This window comes from Leuciscus leuciscus (assembly GCF_965113295.1).
Source record: "Leuciscus leuciscus genome assembly, chromosome: 15".
NCBI lineage: Eukaryota > Metazoa > Chordata > Actinopteri > Cypriniformes > Leuciscidae > Leuciscus > Leuciscus leuciscus.
The window spans coordinates 16,833,951-16,856,127 of NC_138739.1; the positions used below are offsets into that span (position 1 = coordinate 16,833,951).

The following is a 22,177-nucleotide window of genomic DNA, read 5'->3' on the forward strand; positions in this document are numbered from 1 at the left end:
ACACTCACATCGCTAAAATCAACAGAGTTCACAATGAGACCTGTCACGATGGTGCCGATGAGAGATTCAGAGACAGACTGAAGCTGGACTATCAGTCTGGATCTCTGACCATCACAAACACCAGCACAGAACATGCTGGACTTTATAAAATCGTTGTTGAAAACAAGGTCTCGATCAAGAATTTCATTGTCACCGTCTATGGTAAGCAGAGCATTATACTGTGTGCACATTTGATTTGCCTCTTGCCATATTCTTATTTCAAGTAGGATTATTAAATTATCATAATATAATATGTTAAGATATGGGGTAAAATATGGGCTGGTGGGTAAGTTGACCCACCAATTAAACTTAAGGGAACAGTGCAAAAGATGATTTGCCAAGGATTACGCCCATTTCACACATACTCCGTGTGCAGTGCGGGTGCGGTGCGTGTTGCAGTGCGTATGCAGTGCAGGAGCAGCACATGCAATAGTGCTTTCACATATGCTGCGTTTGCAGTGCGTAACTGATCCGCTGCTGTAGGCTATAACACAAATACATACTCGCTATATGTATTTCAAATCCGGAAGTTATCAGCAACTTTTATTTAAAAAAAAGTTTTTTGTCAGCATTGCAATTCTCTTTGTACACATATACACTCTTAATAGACGTATTCACGTTTAAACACAATTTAAACAACATATTATTAAATGCATTACTTCTATATAATTATATATTAAGTTGCTCAAGCAAGTGGTAAAATATTTTACCATGTACAGATATTAAAATCGAATAGCCTACATATATTTTTAATTAAAAATTAAAATTGACAAAAACAGCAGACTCATACCCTTTCTTTTGCATAATTTAAATCTTTATAATAAACATTGCATGTCACAAAGAACTTGTTTTTCCACCTCCACGAATGAGACGAGTGTTGTTCATTATGCCTTGTTGAAGCAAATTGTATTTTCCCTTGATTTACCCGCGGTCTTAACGTCTCAGCATTGCGATTATCTTTGCACATTTCACTCTTTAATAGACGTGTGCACGTTTAAACACAATTTAAACAACGTCAGCCTATTATTCAATGCATTACTTCTACTTAAGTTGCTCAAGCAAGTGGTCAAATATTTAACCATGTACAAATATTAAATCGAATAGCCTACATTTTAAATTTAAACTTAAAATTGACAAAAACAGCAGACTCATACCCTTTCTTTTGCATAATTTAAATCTTAATACAATAAATCTTGCATGTCAAAACTTGTTTTTCCACCTCCACGCATGTGACAAGTGTTGTTCATTATGTCGCCTTGTTGAGGTAAATTGTAGCTTTCCTTGCTTTACCAAAAACGTAGTATTTAATTAAATACATCTATGGTGAGATTTACTCAATTTAATTTAATTAATCGCATTTATGGTGAAATTACTACATTTTCAGGTCAATCTGTGTTCATTTTCACCACGCAACATGCGCTGTCACTTTAATTCAGCGTTTGCAGCACAGCAAAAATAGACTCGGTGCGGAAACGATCTCTGCACTGCTGTATACGCACCGCAACTGGAACGGATCGACGGACTGCAACCGCATGCAGTGTGAAAGCTCTAACCTGTTAACATGGGTACGGAAAAAAATACGCACCGCATACGCACTGCAAACGGAGTTTGCAGTGCGTATGCGGTGCGTATTTTTTTCCGTACCCATGTTAACAGGTTAGTGTGTGATCTCATCTGGAATATCAGGATAACAAAACATTCAGCTGTGTGATCAACAATCCCATCAGAAATCAATCTCAACATCTGGACATCATAGGAGGACTCAGGTTCAGGTATGATATTGTGATATAATGGGGTGAACTATCCCTTTAAATACGATTGTCACTCCTCTTTTGAGCGCTTTAATCTCATTCTGTCCACATGAGCTTTTGTAATTTACGGGAGTGACAAACAAATTCTACAACCAAATTAATTATGAGAGTGTTAAGAAGACATAACAAAACTGAACTTATAATAGTAGCACTTACCAGCTGTGTTCTCTTCGAGATGGCGATGCAGTCACGTGATTCTCAGGTGAACGAAGCTTCGGCCGTCACAAATCACGTGCTGATGGCAAAAACGAATTAAAAAACGACATTCATTTAATACTTTTTTTTTGTACTGTTTAATACAGTGTCTTTTTGTACAAGAATAAAGTTAAACATAAGCCTATACTATTAATGAAGTGGGGTCTGCGTTTTTTTAATCAGTTTTATTTTTTTGTCAAATGGGTTTTTTATTCAAACAACAAATGACCTTGAAATAATTACAGGTTCCAGGATTCATTTTCTTATATGCAAAAAAAATTTAATAATAATAATAATAATATAAAAAAAATAATAATAAAAACAAATACAACTATAACCAACACCCCATCCCCCGCCTGTTAATATATAATCCCGTGACATTAATACACAGCACTTAAGACAGCCTACAATACATTGCATTAAGGAGTAACATTCCTATTGAGGTAGCAGATAAAAGGGTCCCAAATCTTGTGGAATTGTCCGATGTTGCCTTTCCAAAGGTATCTAGTTCGTTCCAGGTGTAGAGTAAACGTCAGTTCCTCAAGCCTTAATTTAGCATCAGGAGGGTAAACCTTTTTCCAAAACAGTAGTAACTGTTTCTTGGCTGTTATCAGACAATATGTGAGAAATTTCTGTTGAGCACTGTTCAACGAATATATATGGTTAGAATGTCCTAATATAATGAGCACTGGGTCTGGTTCCAAGTTTACATTAAGTACATCTGAAAGCATTTTAAAAACCTCACACCAGAATCCCTGTATTTTATGGCAGAAAATAAAACTATGAGCTAAATCAGCATCTTCTGACTTGCACTTGTCACAAAGAGGCGAGACATTGGGAAAAATCCTATGTAATTTCTTTTTTGAGAAATGTAATCTATGTAAGACCTTAAATTGAATGAGGCATAATCTTGTATTGACCGATTGTTTATCAATATCCTCTAAACCATTCTGCCAAATCTCTTCAGAGATTCCAATCCCCATCTCTCGCTCCCATTCCTCTCTAATCAGGCTTGTAGAGGGAGAAGTAGCTGCTTGCAACTTTCCATAAATTAAAGATAACTGATTTTTATTTCCTCTAAACTGAGTGAGACAATCATCACTGATTGAGGGCGGGACCTCATCCAGGGCGACATTATGTGTACGCAAGTAATTCCTTATCTGTAAAAATCTGAAAAAAAATATTTTTTGGAAGGTTGTATTTCTGTTGTAGTTGCGTAAAGGAAGCTAACGCCCCATCCAAATAAAGGTCCTTGACTGTGCATATACCCAGTTCCTTCCATTGATTAAAGGTTGAATCCAACCTCGAAGGAGGAAATGATGGATTATTTGCGATCGGGATTAAGAGGGAGAGTGATTTTATATTAAGGTAATCTCTTATCTGTCTCCAAATACGTAACTGACTTTTTATGACGAAACCATTAACTACAGTTTGGTCTAATATCACTGGAGAAAGCAACACTGCTCCAAGATCATAGGGATGGCAATAATCCCGCTCCATCTGAAGCCATTCTGGGGCATTAGCTGACTGTTCCAACCATAGTGCAAAAACTTGTAAGTGAGTGGCCCAATAATAAAGGCGAAAATCTGGAAGGGCCAACCCCCCCTCATGTTTAGGTTTACAAAGGTGTATTTTTTTTATTCTGTGACCCTTGCAGTTCCATAGAAAAGGAAGAACAATCGAATCAAGGTGTTTAAAGAAGGACTTGGGCAAAAGTATTGGAATATTACGAAATAAATATAATATTTGAGGTAGAAATATCATTTTTATCGCATTTATTCTGCCAATTAAGGAGATTGGGAGAGTTTTCCAATAGTGTATACAGGTTTGTAACTTGGATAGTAAGGGGTTGAAATTAGTTTTGAGGAGTAAATTATATTTAGAAGTAACCACTATTCCTAAATATGTAATTTTTTCCATGGAAACTTTAAATGGGGAGGAGTGTTGAGGTTGGGTAATATAAAGCAAAATATCGTCCGCGTAGAGTGATATTTTGTTAACAGTGTTTGAAGTGTTAAAGCCATGTATGCATGGGTTACATCGAATGGTTTCTGCCAGGGGCTCTACTATTAAAGCGAACAAAAGGGGTGAGAGGGGGCAGCCCTGTCTGGTTCCTCTTTGAAGATAGAAGGAGTCCGATATTATTTTATTTGTTAAAACCCGTGCTGATGGATTACTGTACAAAATTTTTATCCATTTTATAAACTCATCCCCCATATTAAATTTCTCAAGGATAGCAAACAAATAACGCCACTCCACTCGGTCGAATGCCTTTTCGGCATCCAATGAGATTACAACCAAATTGTCTCGGATTGCCTTGGGATGATAAATTATATTAAACAGGCGTCTAGTATTATGTATAGTACTTCTTCCTGGGATAAATCCATTCTGATCTGTGTTAACCAGTTTGCTAATTAATTTGCCAAGTCTATTAGCAAGTGTCTTGGATAATATTTTTTGATCAACATTAATAAGGGAGATAGGTCTGTATCCCTCAACTTCTTCAGGATTTGTACCTTTTTTAGAAATTACTGTGATAATGGCTTCAGAAAAAGTCGGCGGTAGTCCAGTTGTTAGTGCTTGCTGATAAGTTTTAAGCAAATAAGGAGTAAGGATGTCGCTGAATTTTTTATATAGTTCGGCTGGTAACCCGTCTGGGCCAGGGGTTTTCATGCTCTTTAAAGAGTTTATTGTGCTCTTCAATTCCTCTAAAGAGATATCTTTATTAAGAGATGCCCGATCATCTGGAGATAGAGTGGGAAGAGTACATTTACGTAAAAATTCATCCATTGTTTGTGGGTCCAAATCAGTTTCTGAAGAGTATAACTTTGAGTAAAATTCCTTAAAACATTGGTTTTAATCAGTTTTATTTTGATAAACATGACACAATATAATATCGTGACATAAAAAGAGCTTTTACTGTTATAAAAATGCAGATTTGTACTATTTTCCTTTTCAACCCTATACTATGTCCACTATTATGGATTCACTGAAGCTGTGATCCGATTGGCTCTCTCTGCTCTGGTGGGCGTGGCTGCTGTTGCTGTGCTGGTTTATGACTCATAATCAAGACGAGTTTGAAAGCGGAGGACAGAAAGACGTTCTGCTACGTTTTATCCTCTCTCACAATCAAAACAACTGTGAATGCCGCTTGCAAAGTTTACTTTGTCTGCATAGCATTGATTCATTGAATATAGAATAGTAAGGAACTTGCATCCTATTGGTTCAAAAACGAGTATAAATTTGCCGTTAATCTCTTTAGCTGCACATGCTCAGACAGTCAAATGATGTTCCTGTAGTTTGCCACTGTTCAAACAGAGAGAAAGTTGAGTTTCTGCAGAGCTGGAAAGGGTGAATCTGAAAGTGTTGAAGCTGTTTTATTACATTGAACATGACAGACAGTACAAACTCCATCAGACTCTCACAATGAAACACTGTCAGATTAATTTGACCTTTGAAAGATTGAATCAAATGTTGCCAGGTAATTTAAATTTATTTCACAATTATAATAAAAAAACAGGACTGTATTTCTTGTCACATTCAGTCTGATTTATCCCTCTCAGATGCCACTGTCAGCTGAATGCAGAAAGCTTTTAATGTCACAGAATGAGCCGTCTGACCGTTTACAGGAACAGAAATCTTCTCGCTCTGACTGATGTGCGATTCAGATCCATTAGCCGTATTAGAGAAGCGAAAGCTTAAAAATGAGACGATCAGTCAGTTTTTAAATGAGTCAGAAAAAGCAGCAAACCCTGTAGGCTTGTAGTTTTGACACTGATTATTATATTGTGATTTAAAACAGAATTACATAGCAAATTGAGAAAGACTTTCAACTTCATATAAACTGAAGGGTCAGATTCCGGAATCCATCGCCGCTTCAATGAACATATGTATTTATATTCTTTTGAGTGATTTATAATCAAGTTAGTAATCAATAATCAGTATTTTTTCTTTCTACATATTAAATGATTTGAATGACTTCTTAAAGCATTTAGGCCTATTTGACTTTTGGTGAATAGTGGTGAATGTTGTCTGCACTTCTCATTGAGAGAAAGAACATGTTATCTGGATGTTTTTGGAAACTGTTCTGTTTATAGTTCAAGCTCGACCAATTTCAACCATGATGAAGCTGTGTGTGTGTGCCAGTATTATTTGTTACAGATCAGTATTGGTGGACAACTGGCACTATTAGTGAGGTGAACACAAGATGAAAGGACAAGCTGGCGCCTAGATAAAGCAGTTCTGTGACCTCAAGAGTGTCAGTCGTATCATTAATGAAGAGATGCTTCTGCCTATCAGTCCATTTGTGGAAATTAACTGTTTATCTTTTCTTAGCCAATCAGATTCATTCAACCTAACATGATGACGTAGTTAGTGACATGTGTAAGAGTATAATTGATGTTGTTCTGAGACTGTACGCCAGAGCGGCCTACAAACTCTTTCTGCGATTGAAACTGCAAACTATATTCAGTCAAATTTTCTTCAATTTATTATAATTCTGACTCTTGTCTTTAATTGACTGCATTCATCATATCTGGTCCTTGAGTTGTTAACTGTAAATTCCCCAACACCACTGTGCTAAATATATCTGTAACATTATAAGGTATACATGTCTTATAAGTGATTATTTGTATTATATTGTTGTCTATTCAGGCATGCAGTTTTTCCATTAGGGGGAGAAGAATGAAAGTTTATCTGGGCCTAAATGTGCTGTAATGTGAGTCAAAATGAAACAAGGACAAAAAACATGATTTGATCTTATATGATCTATGTGCTAAGTGTGTGTAATGATAAAGGGCTTCTTTTACACTGCTCGTATTAAACTAAAGATGTTGAGCATGAAACGGTGAAAAACGTTCAGCTTTTATATTTTGTTCTTTGTATTGAGCCAATAGGTCAATTGGTGATGGTACGATATTTTATTGGTCAATTTTTTTTTTCCACAGGCGAGAGTTCACAAATTAAATAAATAAATAAATAAAATAAACAGATTTTTAAATAAACTCATTGACTTTCTGTTCACCAAAACAACTCAACTGGATTTGCTCACTTGATCACTGATTTGAATATGCATTCATGCTGTTGTTAAGACTAGGTCAAGACCAGACCAGTGTGTGTTGAAACCAAGACATGACCAAGACTTTTGAGGGGTTGAGATCATTGAGATCAAGACAAGACCATGACAGGGCGAGACAGAGTCAAGAACAGTCCAGCGCTCCTTAAATTATTCTAAAAGATCCACATTTACTGCCTGAGAAATGTCTTATATTTAATCAGGATAAAAACACTACAGCTGTGTGCTTAATCCCATTAGCAACCAGACCACACATCTGGACATCACTAAGCTCTGTCACACACATACAGGGGGTGATATTAGTGATATGAGGAAATAATTTTAATTTAGGGGTGAACTATCCCTTTAAATACGTTTAAGTGCTTTAATCCTGTTGTATACACAGACTTTTGTAATATAAAGTAATACACAACCTGCCTTCAAAATAAGGCCCTAAAACGCCACTGTATGCGTTATAGAAATAAACTATACCTACTATTACATAGTGTTTCTATCGTTATTAATAAGTGTATAATACTATTATAATATTAATAATTTGTATTAATAGCCACAGATTACATAAGCAACGAGGCCTTGAATACAAAAGAGTATAAATTTGGGTATACTCTTCTACTGCCATCTGGTGCTCAAAAAGATGAAGTGCATCTATAGAGCATTTGCATGGCTAGATTGGACTTTCTTTGAACTGTAATTCGGTTTTTAACGACATGCCAAATTTGAACACAAAACCATCACTTGGTACACTTCAATTACCAAATTCAGCTAGTTGAACAACGTCTGAAACTAGCTCCCATATCTTCTTTGTTTGCGATTATGATTAACACAATTTATTTTATGGTTATAACTAAGTTCAGATTTAATGTACTCAGATTTTATTGTGTACATACAGTACATATGGTATGAAGCAACACACACCTCACACAATTTTACCTTTTTATTATTTATTAATATTGTATACATAGGTAATTTGTTTATAAGTTGCATGCTAAAGATGAAATGCATCTAGCATTTTCATGGCTGGATTGGACTGCTGTTAGGAAGCAAAATAAGTGTTTTTCTGCTAGAGGACAGAAATGTAATAAGATCAGAGGCATATCTATATCTAACATGAACATGTATTCCTCAAGCAGATGCTTTTGTCAAAATCAATAAAACAACACAAAACACAACACAATGTGGTTATACTGTAACTAAGTATTAGGCACTTTTTCCATCTTTTTTTGCTATAAGTGCAACAAGAGTAATATTAAGTGCTTCATCATGAATACAAATAAATTCAGATCACATCTACAATTTGGCATTCACATCTGATTGGGAGATGAACATTCACTTCAGATCAGACCCTTATTTAAGCAGAATTACTAAAGCAAAATAAGGCACACATTTACAATTTCAACGAAAATAATATTAAAAAGAATGTCAACATAAGTTTTTTTTTTTTTTTAACAATAAAAGGGTCACTTACAGTGAAGTTTAGTAACCCTGAATGGTCAAAGATGCACTAATGATTTTCTACACATGAAGAGACGGTCATGTGATCTCAGCTTTAAAGACACTGTGATCAATGCTGAACATCGACATTAATCTGGTTCTGCTGTTATTTACATAAAACAGTACATTCAATGGTTAGAGAAATACTGCTGTGGCAAAACATCTAAAAAAGTATATTACTTAAACTCGCTGTCTACAATCACACAAAATCAAAAGCTGTAAAAGTCAGACTAGTATTATGTTAGCAGGTATGAAGTGTAACATAAAAACATTATATGAAACTGTTTGATAAACACGTTTCCATGTTCATCTAAAACCAAATAAGCTTTTTACATACAAGTTTAACTGATCAACACATTTCTCACTTTAAGGCTCATAAAAGCAGAAATATGTTTTTATTGTTGCAGCTGGAGCTGAATTGTTGATGATGTCAGAGTGATTGACACTGATGGGTGTGTCTTATCTCTTTAAAGTGAACTCGTCCCCTCCTGTTCATTCACTACATCCCGATTCTCTTCATTCAGTAGTGGCATCTCTACAGTCACTGAATCATTCCCTGCATCCCAATCCTCTTCATTCACCGGCGGCATCTCTACAGTCGCTGAATCATTCACTCTGTTTCCTGCGGAATCAGCTAGAAAATACACAGACAATTACAGATATTAAAAAGAGAGATGTACTGATCAAGAGATTTCAAAACTTAAGCTTGAACACACACTACAACATAATCGGGCCGATGTGTCCAATTCTCCCCTTCCGAGTCAATCCTAGGAAAATTCCTGATTATCATGATGGTTCTACAGATTATTTGATCAGATTTTCCTTTGGTGTGAGGTGTATTAAGAGTGACTGAATCTGCTCTGAAGAACGTCAGGGTCACACCGATCTCAAATCATAGATATCCTGTTTTGTTGGAGGAACCCTGAAGAGAAACGCACACGCACTCTGCAGACTGTCACATGGAACAAAATGATACCCAATCAGAAAGCGAGCTGACGGAAGCATAACACAACTTCATCCAAACCTTTTTCTTTTTTCCCCTGCAACTTTTCTGTAAAAAGCAGTCCAAAAACTATTATTACCATTGTCGCCCACCATGTTTGTTCACTTTAAAGTCACGTTTGATGCGAGAGGTTTTGCGAGATTTCCACACTCTGTTGTTTGTGAATGGAAACTAATTGGTGTGCTTTCCTGGTCACATTGCGGCACAAACGGTTCTCAACCTTTTTTGGGCCAGCGCCATTATCCATTATCCAGGTCCCTTGATTCATTTGTGTTCATAATCAGTAAAATAAAAACAAAATCTTCTAACAAGAATAAACACATATGAACAATTAAATTATTATTGTATTATAAATTATTTTTAACTATCTTGAAACTATCCAAGCAGTGTTTCGTGTTCAGATGTGACTGTGGAATTAATACATTACCCAAATGTAATAGCAGAATGTATTTAAATTATCCATCAAATTGTCTTTTTCTCCGTACAGTCTTGCGAGGTAACAATAATGCCTGACCAGTAAATTACTTGGTGAACAAAGAAAACATGTTGGCATTAGGCTTAGGCATTAGTTAATGCCTAAAAATGTAAAAGTTTAACCATATAAATAGAATTTAGTTTAATTAATTTTAAAATTCATCACCGGAGTGAATGGGAACATAATTTATTGAAAATATATAAGTGGTTCTTCAGTCAATAGTTTTTTAATGGCATGCTAAGTTTCGGGCAATTATTTTTGCAAGTAATTACATGTGTAATCTTGTCTTGTCTTGTCTGGATCTTTGGTGTAAACTTGTGAACGCCCAGTCGCCCACCATGAACACCTGAACGCCCTAAAAATCTTGCTTCTAACGCCCCCGTTGTTCTCTGAACACCTCCTTGTCATTTTTTTACTTCTAACAAAAGACAGAACAATGCCTAAAAGCTGCTATGTGACAGGGTGTACAGCAAACAAGATAAAAACATGATATGTCCACAAAGACATCATCTATATTTAAAAAAAAAAAAAATTGAAAGAACTACTTACCAGAGACAGAAACAACAAATGTCTTGTGTGTGGTTTCTCTGCTGCTGCGGATCTGTAGTTTATAAACTCCAGATTGTTCAGCTGTGATGTCTGTGATGATCAGAGATCCAGTCTCCTCATCCAGCGTCAGTCTGCCTCTGAATCTCCCATCAAGAACATAATCATGTGTCTCTCCGGTCCCTCCTTTGATTTCAGCTATGAGAATGTATTTATCTCCAAACTTCCACTGTATCTGATCATCTTTCTGTATTTCAGGTTTAGGGTTTAGAGTGACTGATCCTCCCTCTTTCACTGATATGTTCCTCACTTCATTAGCGACAGCAGCACATAGAAACAGAGAAACACAAAGAAATGTCTCCATTAGTGTGTGCATGTGAACATCAGAGTTTGAAATTACTACACAAATATCATTCAGATAATATTCAGTTTGAAATGGAAAAAGACTCAAAACTTCACATTACTGTCTCTCAGTATCACTGTAATGTGTGTAGCAGGACTGTGTATCCTGACTTCTTTACACATGAGTTTATTATTTAAATGGTCACTCTGTGCAGGTAAGATTAACTGATTTGCTAATATATGATGCTTTCAGCTCTTTCAGTTATTTTGTTTCATCCAATAACTAATCAAACATATGTGTAGGCCATATTTCTTCTGTGATTGCTGATGTCACTACACTGAAACCACATGTCTGCTCAATGTTAAAACAGTTCATCAAATTACCACACTACACATGTTCACTAATATTCAACTAATTTTAACTACTAAACAGATGTTAATTTAAGAGGATGATATTTTTGCTTATATGATTATAATTTGATTATAAAGGCTTGAATTACTCACCATTGACAGTGACACGGAATTCCCTTTCTATTCCACGTGTGAGGAACTTTAGATAATAAACTCCTCTGTCCCTGGGTCTGGTGTCTGTGATGGTCAGAGATCCAGTTTGATGATCTAATTCCAGTCTGTCTTTGAATCTCTCATCACAGTATGAAGTCTTATTAATGTGTCCATTCATTCCAATTGCAAGAATTTCGTCATTAAAGAACCAGTTTGCCACATCTTTTACTATATAAGTATCAGAGGATAGAGTAACATCTTCTCCCTCCAGCACTGTTTCGTAAGTGTACGCACCTGGAGAACAAACAGAAAATGTTTAGTAGACAGAGATAAAATTGATATTTCACTGTCAGTAACTGATTATACTAGGGAAGAACCGAAATTTTGGCAGCCGAAAATGGCATTTTTCATTTTGTAGAAATAAGGAGGGAAATATGACAGTGCACAAAAAAAGTAAAGGAAAAGAAATTGAATTGAATTAAAAAGTCTAATAATAATAGAATTATACAAACAAAATAATTTAAAATAAGAAATTAATTATTTTACCAAAAGTCATTTTAGGTTTCAGTTTTCCACCTAGTGCTTTCAGAATTTTAATTTCAGGTATCGGGTCACTTGATCCAGTCTAAATATAATGTTTACTGCAACTATTCACATCTGTACTGGTCTAAAACAATATCTAGTGGTTTACTATGAAATGAGTGTGCAGGTCAGGAGAACATTTGACTTCAACAAGATGAGATAAAGGGGTCCTTGTCCTAATTTTTTTTTGAAGAGCCCCGTATTAACTGATTCTGACAGCATTTCATGTGATTTCACAAAGATGCAAAGATCAAACTTCCTTTCTGTCATGATCTGATAATCATTCTCATCCACACTTCATCAGGGGGTTTCAAACTTTTGGATAACAAGAATCCCCATATTCAATGATCCCATAAAATACTATATATGAGCAACATTACATAGTGATGTTATAAACACATCATGTGGATTCCTAAATTAAATGAATAGGCTTTTATATTGTCCTGGAGTCCCTAGCACCCCCTGCTAGTCTCTCAGGGGCCCTGGACCACAGTCTGAACACCTGTGTGCTTTACAATCATAATTCAGAAAATAAACACACCAATAAAATGACATAAAATATTATAGTTTAGTCATTGTATTCATCATGTTTTCATTTCATTTGTTGTAAAAGCAGTAAGGGAAATATCATTAAAATATTAAACTGAAAGACAATACTCACTAAATACAACACAAACTTTGAATGTCTTGATTGTGGTTCCTCTGCTGCTGCTGATCTTTAGTTTATAAACTCCAGCATGTTCAGGTCTCATTCTTGTGATGGTCAGAGATCCAGTCTTCTCATCCAGCGTCAGTCTGCCTCTGAATCTCCCATCATCATCATCATCATCACGTGTCTTTCCGGTCCCTCCTCCTCTTTCAGCTATGAGAATGTCTTCAAACCTCCACTGTATCTGATCATCTTTCTGTATTTCAGTTTCAGGGTTTAGAGTGACTGATTCTCCCTCTTTCACTGATATGTCCCTCACTTCATTAGTGACAGCAGCACATAGAAACAGAGAAACACAAAGACATGTTGCCATCAGATCAAGAGTGTGCATGTGAACATCACAGCTTGAAACTACTACATCAATATCATTCAGATGGACATGATTTGCTGTCTTCTCACACAGAAAATTCATATTACTGTCTCAGTTCCAGTTTGCTGAAAACTGATCTGAAAAGTGCTGATCTAAATAAAAGCTGAAGGAAGTACTTGTGGATGCAGGTCAACAACAAAATGTGTTTTAGCTGAATTTGACAAGCTGTAAAGCTAAATAAAAGAGAGAGATTGAGATGAATATCATGTCATGTTCTGTCTCCATATTTTGAGCTTAAAAATGATGCTAGATCATGTCACACACACACACACACACACACACACACACACACACACACACACACACACACACACACACACACACACACACACGTTTGTTTCAGTCTAGTTCAATGGGGAATTGTGAAACTGATCTTACATGTTTGAAAACTGAAATGATTTAATTCCTTGTGTTTGAATGGCTGTATGTTATCGAGTTTTAGATGTTCACCACTTGAGAACTGTGGTTCCACTGGCAATGTGTTGGTCAGCCACATGTGGATCAGGATTTATTTTTCCCTGCATGTCTTTATTTTTTAAATTGTTGCTGTTGTTGATGTACAGCCATGCAATAAAATATCAAGTGAAATAACATCTTTTTGCAGCTTAATCTTTCTTCATTTGATTGAGTTCTGTGGTGAACATGTTGAATTTATTACTAAATATTAAAACAGATTTTTTATTTAAAATGTTTATCACGTTACCAAGAATTTCAGAATTAAAAGGTTGCAAAGGAAATATGAAGATGACATGTCAGTGTCACACAATGTTATTCTTATTGCCTTAAAATTACTGACAAATGCAACGTGTCTTCACTGAATGACTGAGTTATTCATAAAGTAGACTTTGTGTTCCATAATATTTGGGGAAGCAGCATTTTGATGAGAAAATGACATTTAAGTGTCAAACAATGTCATCATTTAAGACTAGCATAAGCTTGTGAGTGTGAGGAACAAGATAACACGAGCCAGACCATTGCCATAATCAAACACAGAAGAATTGTGAATGATCTGAATATCATAAACCAAACATATCAAACAGATCTCGAGTAGCTCAGTTAGATAAAATGCCACAAGAGTATTCAATGGTGATTTTCTTGGATGAGTTTGAATCCCAAAACAAGGATTTTAAGACCTTTTTTGTTAAACTTACTTTTGCGGTTACAGATTATGAAATCACTTATTTTTACTTTTACACTGATACCAACAATCACATAGTGAGGTCATTGTTTTGGTAATGGACATGTTGCACATGTTTGCTAAACTGGCAAGTGAAGTCTGCGGCCGATCGTTCACAGCTGGAGTTAAGCGCCAGACAACACCAGTTAACAGTGACATGGAAACCAGTTAAACCATAACACCTGTTGATCATCATCAGCTTCAGCCCATACAGCTCAAACAGCAATGCACAACATTAATAACTAGGTTTGGGACTATTATATTACATAACATTATAATGAGAACACTATTGTAATAAAACAATAGACATAGGTTACTAAATATTAAATTATAAAAATAAATAAAAATGCACAAACATTTCTGTGAGGGTTATGTTTAGGGGACAGAAAAAACATTATGCCAATGGAAAGTCCTCATAATGATAGTGCCACCACCACCGTGTGTGTGTGTGTGTGTGTGTGTGTGTGTGTGTGTGTGTGTGTTTGTGTGTGTGTGTGTGTACGTACAGTACATGAGTCAATAGTATAAACTGCCAGTGACATGCAAATAAAAACATGTAACACTAATAACTTTAATACTTAAGAACAAGTTTGAACCTAAATACAATATTCTCTGCAAATACATTAATATTTTTTTTTCATGCTTTGGCTTCGATTGGAACTATTTTCATTGATAGAGCAAAAACACAAAGTGGATCATCACTTTTCACAAAAACATCATCTATATTTTAAAAATAAATTGAAAGAGAACTACTTACGATAGACAGTAACAACAAATGTCATGTTTGTGGTTCCTCTGCTGCTGCTGATCTGTAGTTTATAAACTCCAGATTGTTTAGGTGTGCTGTTTCTGATGATCAGTGATCCAGTCTTCTCATCCAGCTTCAGTCTGTCTCTGAATCTCCCATCAAGAACATCATCATGTGTCTCTCCGGTCCCTCCTTTGATTTCAGCTATGAGAATGTCTCCAAACCTCCACTGTATCAGATCATCTTTCTGTATTTCAGTTTCAGGGTTTAGGATCACATTCTTTCCCTGTTCCACTGATATGTTCCTCTCTTCATTAGCGACAGCAGCACATAGAAACAGAGAAACACAAAGAAATGTTGCATTAGTGTGTGAATGTGAACATCACAGTTTGAAATTACTACACAAATATCATTCAGATAATATTCAGTTTGAAATGGAGAAAGACTCAAAACTTCACATTACTGTCTCTCAGTATCACTGTAATGTGTGTAGCAGGACCCTGAACCGACAGGTGACATATCCTGACTTCTTTACACGTGACTTTACACATTATTTTATTATTTAAATGGTCACTTTGTGCAGGTCAGATGAACTGATTTGCTAATATATGATCTAGTGTTTGGGACCCTATTAGAGACATTCGGCGGTTCATCTCAAAACTAACATCACACTCGTAACACTCCATCAGTAAGTTGGAGCAGCTAAAAGAAATTTTTTTTAAATTAATATAATATTGGAATAATGTTATAGTGATGTGTGATGTTTGGAGATGCTGCACACTTGAGAGTGACCGAGCAGTGCTCTGTTCTGTGTCTAGTATTTACTTCACATATTCATGTGAAGCTGTTTCTCATGATGCCGCTTCTGGTCAGTATACTTTATATCCTAAGTACGGTTCTCTTACAGTTCACTTTTTTCACATTCAAGTAATTTCAAGCATTTTTAATTACTTTTAATAATTGTACAAATGAAATCATTTTATAATGTAAATCAACATTTATTTTTCTAGTGAAAAACAGCTTTTCACCAGATATGGAATGAGGAACGTGGGCCCCATTTCCATCTGATTTTAAGATGAGCTAAATCATCTGGCTCACTAAAAAGAGACGGAAAGTTTGAATCACTTTGGTGCGCTTTCACTCAACACATCCCATAATGATCACGTGTTAGGCGGAGATGCACTGTGGGCGGAGATGCATTCAGGCCGGACAGCATTTCCATTACAATGCGATGTGGTCACATGCACTTTGACTACCGGCACACGGGATATCAGATATCTGATCAAAAAAGCGTTTTAGATCGGTGTCCACCTGTATTCAGCACAGAACATTGAAAGTGGATGTTGATACCAGGTGTCAAATGGGTCGTAAAGAACTACTGTCAAATGACACTCTGAAATGCTGATTCCTTCAGAAACAAAACAAATGCCTGTCTTTACGAATGAGACATTAAATACATAACTCTGTAGATTCCTTTATACACACTGATTCATTCAGGAATGAAACACTGCTACTGTCTGTTGCTTGGAGACACCCAACTTCTGTGGCTTCGTTTTCATTGGTGGAGCAAAAATAGACAGTACTTCTTATTGAAAAGCAATATCACACCCGTAATTGTGCTGTTGGTCTGATTATATGACCTTCACATGTCAACAGAAAATAAAATTAACTGACAAACATGCCTTGCTGACAGTTTTTTAAAATGTAAAATCCTAATAGAGGGTATAAGGTATTATAAAAATAGGTAGAAAACACTGTCCAAGCATTCTGGAGCGTTGTAGTAAAAAACTAAAAATATTTCATGAGGTAATTCCTTCAGTGTGATCACTTCTCACTTCATTTGACAGCGGCAGTCTAGCATAGTTATCAAAACACAACAGTGGACATTAGCAGAGGGTCACTTTCCCAAAACCCTTCAGTAATTCATAAGCCTTCAGTACACAAAATGCTGAGTTTTGAGATGTACATCACTGAAAGCACTGATAACTTGCAGTTAATTCAATAGGAGATTTTTAAACTTTAATCTTAGATTTCTTAAAAAGTGACAAACACAAATGATACTGATAATAATAATTACCATGCAAGAACTGTGATCAATATTACACTGACTGGAGGAGATACTCACCTCTGACAACAACTCTGAATGTCTTGTATGAAACCCCACTGTTGGATTTGATCTTCAGTTGATAATCTCCAGCGTGTTTTATTTCAGTGTCTGTGATGGTCAGAGATCCAGTCGTCCTGTCCAGCTCCAGTCTGTCTCTGAATGTTCCACCAGAACCATCACCATATTTAGAGATGATTCCTCCTCCTCTGATTTCAGCTATGTGGGGTCCTTTATCTCCAAATCTCCACTCTATGAGATCATCTCTCTGTATTTCAGTATCAGTCTCTAGAGTGACAGGATCTCCTTTAAACACTGACACTGTCTTCACTTCATGTCACAGAAGCACAAAGAAACAGATAAATTAGGAGATTATAAGGGGTGGCAGGGGGCAATAAACATAACATTTCTCAAGAACAATTTTTGAAGAGGACACAAATAATGCAGCCAAAATTGTACTTGTAAGGATGTGTGTACACAGAGGATTAATACCCTTACTAATATTAGTGTAGCATGGAGACATGGCATTATCCTTCTATTCAAAGTTTCTCTCTGGTTCAATGAAAAAGCTGACTCTTGAATGACATTATATACCATTTATTTATTGCAATGTTTTTGCAGTTGTTATCGCCATGTTTGTTATAGTGGATGACTTACTATACAACAAGCTACGGTATTAAACAAGCTACCAAACAAGCTAGGTAACGTTATATCGTTAACATAGCGAACTCATGGGAAAAAACATCACTCATCATCCTTTTTTTCGTCATGACTAATTTATTAATGTCTCCACATTGAAGTACGATGCATACGATTTTTTTTTACTAAGGATTCAACGCGTTTAATATGACATACATTTCCGGTACACGTCTATAGCGTATTACGTACACATGTATTATGTATCATCATAACATCCCCCGTTTAACATTGCGTTCAGACAACAAACAAGATTGGTTCTTTTTACAGCATAGAGCATATATCGTTGAATGCACGGCACTGCCTTGGCTTGTGGTTTGGGTTACAGTTTTGACATGTTCGTTACACATGTTCGTTCATTATCAGCTGCTGCTGCTAAGGCTTCGTACTTTTGCCCCTCTGCTAGTATATCAGCAATGGGGTGACCTTTAGCCTTGCTGTATATAGGCTGTTTCTTAAAGCATCGAAAGTAGTACTGGCAATGATAAGTTCGACTAAACATTTATTGAGCTCATCATCAGTGAATTGGCATTTCAGTGCTAAAGTTCTGGCTCTAGTCACAAAGTCATCGATGCTCTCATTTGGCTTTTGTCTATATTGCATGAGATGGAGCCTGTGAATTCTAAAGTTCACATTTAACTTTCGTTGTCCTTCAGAGAAATTCCACAAGGTGTCAGGCTTTCTCTTATCTGAATCACTGAGCCCACTTGCATTGAGACGATTTAATCCTTCATGTCCAATTCTTCTACATATTTTCCTATCTTATTTTTCTGCATCTGTTATTTCTTCATCTTCCAGGTACAGAATCATTATTTTGCTTAACCCTCTGTTTTTTTTTTATTTTTAGGGGATTTTTTATACTAAATTATATTTACACTGTATTTATAATCCATTTATTTTGTAAGAAAAATATTCATATTTAACATGTTACAAAGTAAAATTCTAGCTTCCGGCCAAACAAACATGCTTGCGTCTTAAGTACAACTTACGCAACTTAGCTTTCAATTGGCCAGAAGCTAGTTATTTTACTTTAAAAAGTTTTAAATATGGATATTTTACAAACACATTGCTTCGCATCAGAAGGCCTTTATTAACCCCCGGAGACTCATGTGGAGCACTTTTATCATGGATACAGTAGATGCACTTTTTTTAAACTTTAAATTGATGGTTGCAATCCACTGCCATTATAAAGCTCGGAAGCGTCAGGGTGTTTATTAATATAACTCTGATTGTATTTGTCTGAAAGAAGAAAGTCATACACCTAGAATAAATCATGGGCTAATTTTCATTTTAGAGTGAACGACTCCTTTAAACTGTCGTAAATCTTGAATGCTTTAGCACAGACTTAAGTTTGATCTCTTTTCAAAGATGACATATGGCAGATTATTGCTGAAGTGAAAAAAAAAAATGTTTGAAAAAGTGAACTTAAAGTAACAGAATTTTATGTGCATTGTTATGAAAATTGCACAAAAATACTATTTTCAATTTTTATGAGATATTTTCAAAATCACATTTTACTCTAAAACTGAAAATCAAAGTCATAAATCTAAACAAGTTTGAACTTGATCTCAAAAAATTATCTTTCAGTAAGATTTTGTTTGTCTGCAGTACCAAAAAGTTTTTGTACTAGATAAAAATTAATATCCCATTCATTTCCAATGCGCTCATTTTTTACCGCGATTGTGACCGTCTCACTCAACGTCTTATTTTTTATTTTTTTAATTCTGCTATTTATTCCATTCAATTTAAGGCGCAGACAAGACGTAGCCGCTACATAAATCACGTGTGGCAGTGAAAGCTGCAGTACTTAACTTTTGGCGCTCTAGCGGTTAATAAACAGAACTGCATGCGTCTTGCCGGAGCTACTTCTCTCTATTTACATCTATGACGAGTCACGCAGGTACTGGGCTATTCCACAGCGGTGTCGACCCGAAACAGTCTAAAATAGTCTGAATATAAACACTTCTTATAGGTGGACCGTAGTGATTCAGGATGAGACAAAACGTTTTCCAGTTTGGAAAATAGATTCATGATTTACTTGCTCATTAAATATATTTTGTCCCTGAGTTCAATATGCGCAAAACCCCTTTTTCCTGAGCATGTTATTGGCCAAGGCTTTCCGTCCCAATATTAACCGCTTCTCATCTATTACAATCCTCTACAATACACAGTAGATGGCATCATAAAGCCTGTTTTTTTCACAGATGATTGCTTTTAAAATATATTATTTGGAGTTTAAACCATTTTGCCCAAATAGAAGAAAAAAAAAAATCAGGTAGCCTACAGTGACAAGGCTACCTTGAAGTGTCGAGTCAGACGTCACGCGTCATTCACGTGATTTTTGATAAAGGCTATTGCATTTTTATAGCTTATTGTTGGGGTTATTATTGTGTTTTATCTTTTATAATTTTAATAGGCCAAGGCTACACAGCACTGGTATACTAGACATGGTCACCAACTCGATCACGTCAACTGGTATGAGACTGTTTCTGTAGATCCTGTAAATAGAACAATAGAATAGAACAAAAAAATAGCCTACATATCTCTGATATCCGAAATCATACAACTATCTGCAGACACAAGAACTATTAGGCTATAAACACAAAACAGCCTACCTTTCTATAGTTCATTTGTTTGTTTATTTATTTAGGCCTTATTATTTGATTTTTTATTCAATTTTCGTAACAGCAGCATAATAAACCATGAAAATCCGTGTTTTGTTTGTCACATGCTATTGTTTGGGTTTTAAGCATATTTTTATTCCAAATGTTCAGCAGATACGAGTTAGCCTATTGCACATTTAATTTATTTAGCCTATTTTTTAATTGCAGTTACGAAGGTTTTACTAGTGTAATAGGACTTATTTATCATGCATAATGCAAACAGTCCTGGCTCCGCACATTGGATGACCGTTTCATTTACATGTTGAATTAGGCTACCCTTCGTTTATTAATTGTAATTTTTATTGTGGTAGTTCTGTAACATATGGAGGACGAAACGTGTAAAAGCAATAAATAAATACGCAAATTAATTAATGAATTAATAAAGTCCACAAAATTATAGAGAAATATAGTATAAATAAATAAATGTGCAAATAAATACATAATTACCTAAATCCACATCTTCCTGAATAAATAAATGTATAAATAATGAAATGTGCGAGTTGATATTTATAATTAAATATATTAAAATAATGTTGGGGGAAACAAATTATGTTAAAGGAAATGCTAAACTGAAGGTTTATTTAATTATAAATTCTCTGCTAAATAATAATAATAATAATAATAATAAACTTTGCTCGCCTTTCTCTTTTGAGGTCTATAACGGTTTTAAGTATAATTCTGTTAACTGTCAGATCGCATGTCAATCAAACTTCAACGAAATTCTAAAACTAAACATTACAACTCTAAAATGAAACATTACAAATATTATATGTTACTTAAATTAGCCCGAATGTTTACAACTTCGTTCTTTTGTGTTGGTCACAAAACTTCTAGTGGTGAATAGTACATATATGCTAGAACAACGTTTTATAAGTTCTTTATAAGTACAGGTATCTGTGGATATGTTGACAAGAAACAATGGCAAACAAAAATGTTAATATGATCATTTGTGTAAATTAATATTTACTATTTGGAATAAAAAGCTATGCATAAGCAAGGTAAAAATCACTTAATTGCTAAAAAACACAATTGAAGATCAGTGGGAAAACAATAAAGACTGAATAAGTGTGTGGAATGTGCTGGAAACACCCTTGCAGCAAACGCAGACGTCACGTTCAGGCAGACGAACGAGTGATATGGCAGACGTAGACGAGACGTTCATTGAAATGAGTGCATGTTGCAAAGTCATATTAAAGAACCGATCGGAAAGCCATAGAATAAGGAAAACCTGAAATAAGCTCTTCACAACTACATCATCTACATTAAAATATTAAGTTAAAAGAATAAATTTGTTAAATGTAAACTACTCACCACTGACAGAAACATTGAACTTCTTGTGTTTGATTTTACTGTCTTGGCTGATCTTTAGTTCATAAAGTCCAGTGTCTGTGTCTCTGGTGTTCATGATGGTCAGAGATCCAGTCTGCTTGTCCAGCTCCAGTCTGTCCAGGAATCTCTCATCAAGACCAGTGTCATATATAAAAACTCTCCCTCCTCTGATTTCAGCTATGAGAGACCCTTTATCTCCAGATCTCCACTCTATGAGATCATCTCTGTGTAGTTCAGGAACATCAGTATTTAGAGTGACAGAATCTCCCCCCATCACTGACACTGTCTTCACTTCATGTCACAGAAACACATAGAAACA

At 35.5% G+C, this 22,177-nt stretch overlaps 1 protein-coding gene across 2 annotated transcripts in view; it reads right to left on the bottom strand.

The window, feature by feature from the left end:
- Positions 1 to 8,045: 8,045 nt before the first annotated feature.
- LOC309475961 (uncharacterized protein) overlaps positions 8,046 to 22,177 on the bottom strand; it is a 46,489-nt gene continuing 32,357 nt past the window's right edge. The window contains exons 6-12 of one of the 2 annotated variants that reach the window (XM_082138986.1): positions 21,841 to 22,149; positions 17,192 to 17,500; positions 15,076 to 15,375; positions 12,724 to 13,029; positions 11,481 to 11,774; positions 10,638 to 10,943; positions 8,048 to 9,244 (exon numbers count right to left, since the gene is read on the bottom strand). In XM_082138986.1, coding sequence (XP_081995112.1) covers positions 9,078 to 9,244; positions 10,638 to 10,943; positions 11,481 to 11,774; positions 12,724 to 13,029; positions 15,076 to 15,375; positions 17,192 to 17,500; positions 21,841 to 22,149 — 1,991 coding nt within the window. In that variant the 3' untranslated portion in view covers positions 8,048 to 9,077. Of the gene's footprint in view, positions 9,245 to 10,637; positions 10,944 to 11,480; positions 11,775 to 12,723; positions 13,030 to 15,075; positions 15,376 to 17,191; positions 17,501 to 21,840; positions 22,150 to 22,177 lie in introns of both variants that reach the window. The other variant, XM_082138987.1, reaches the window with a different exon arrangement.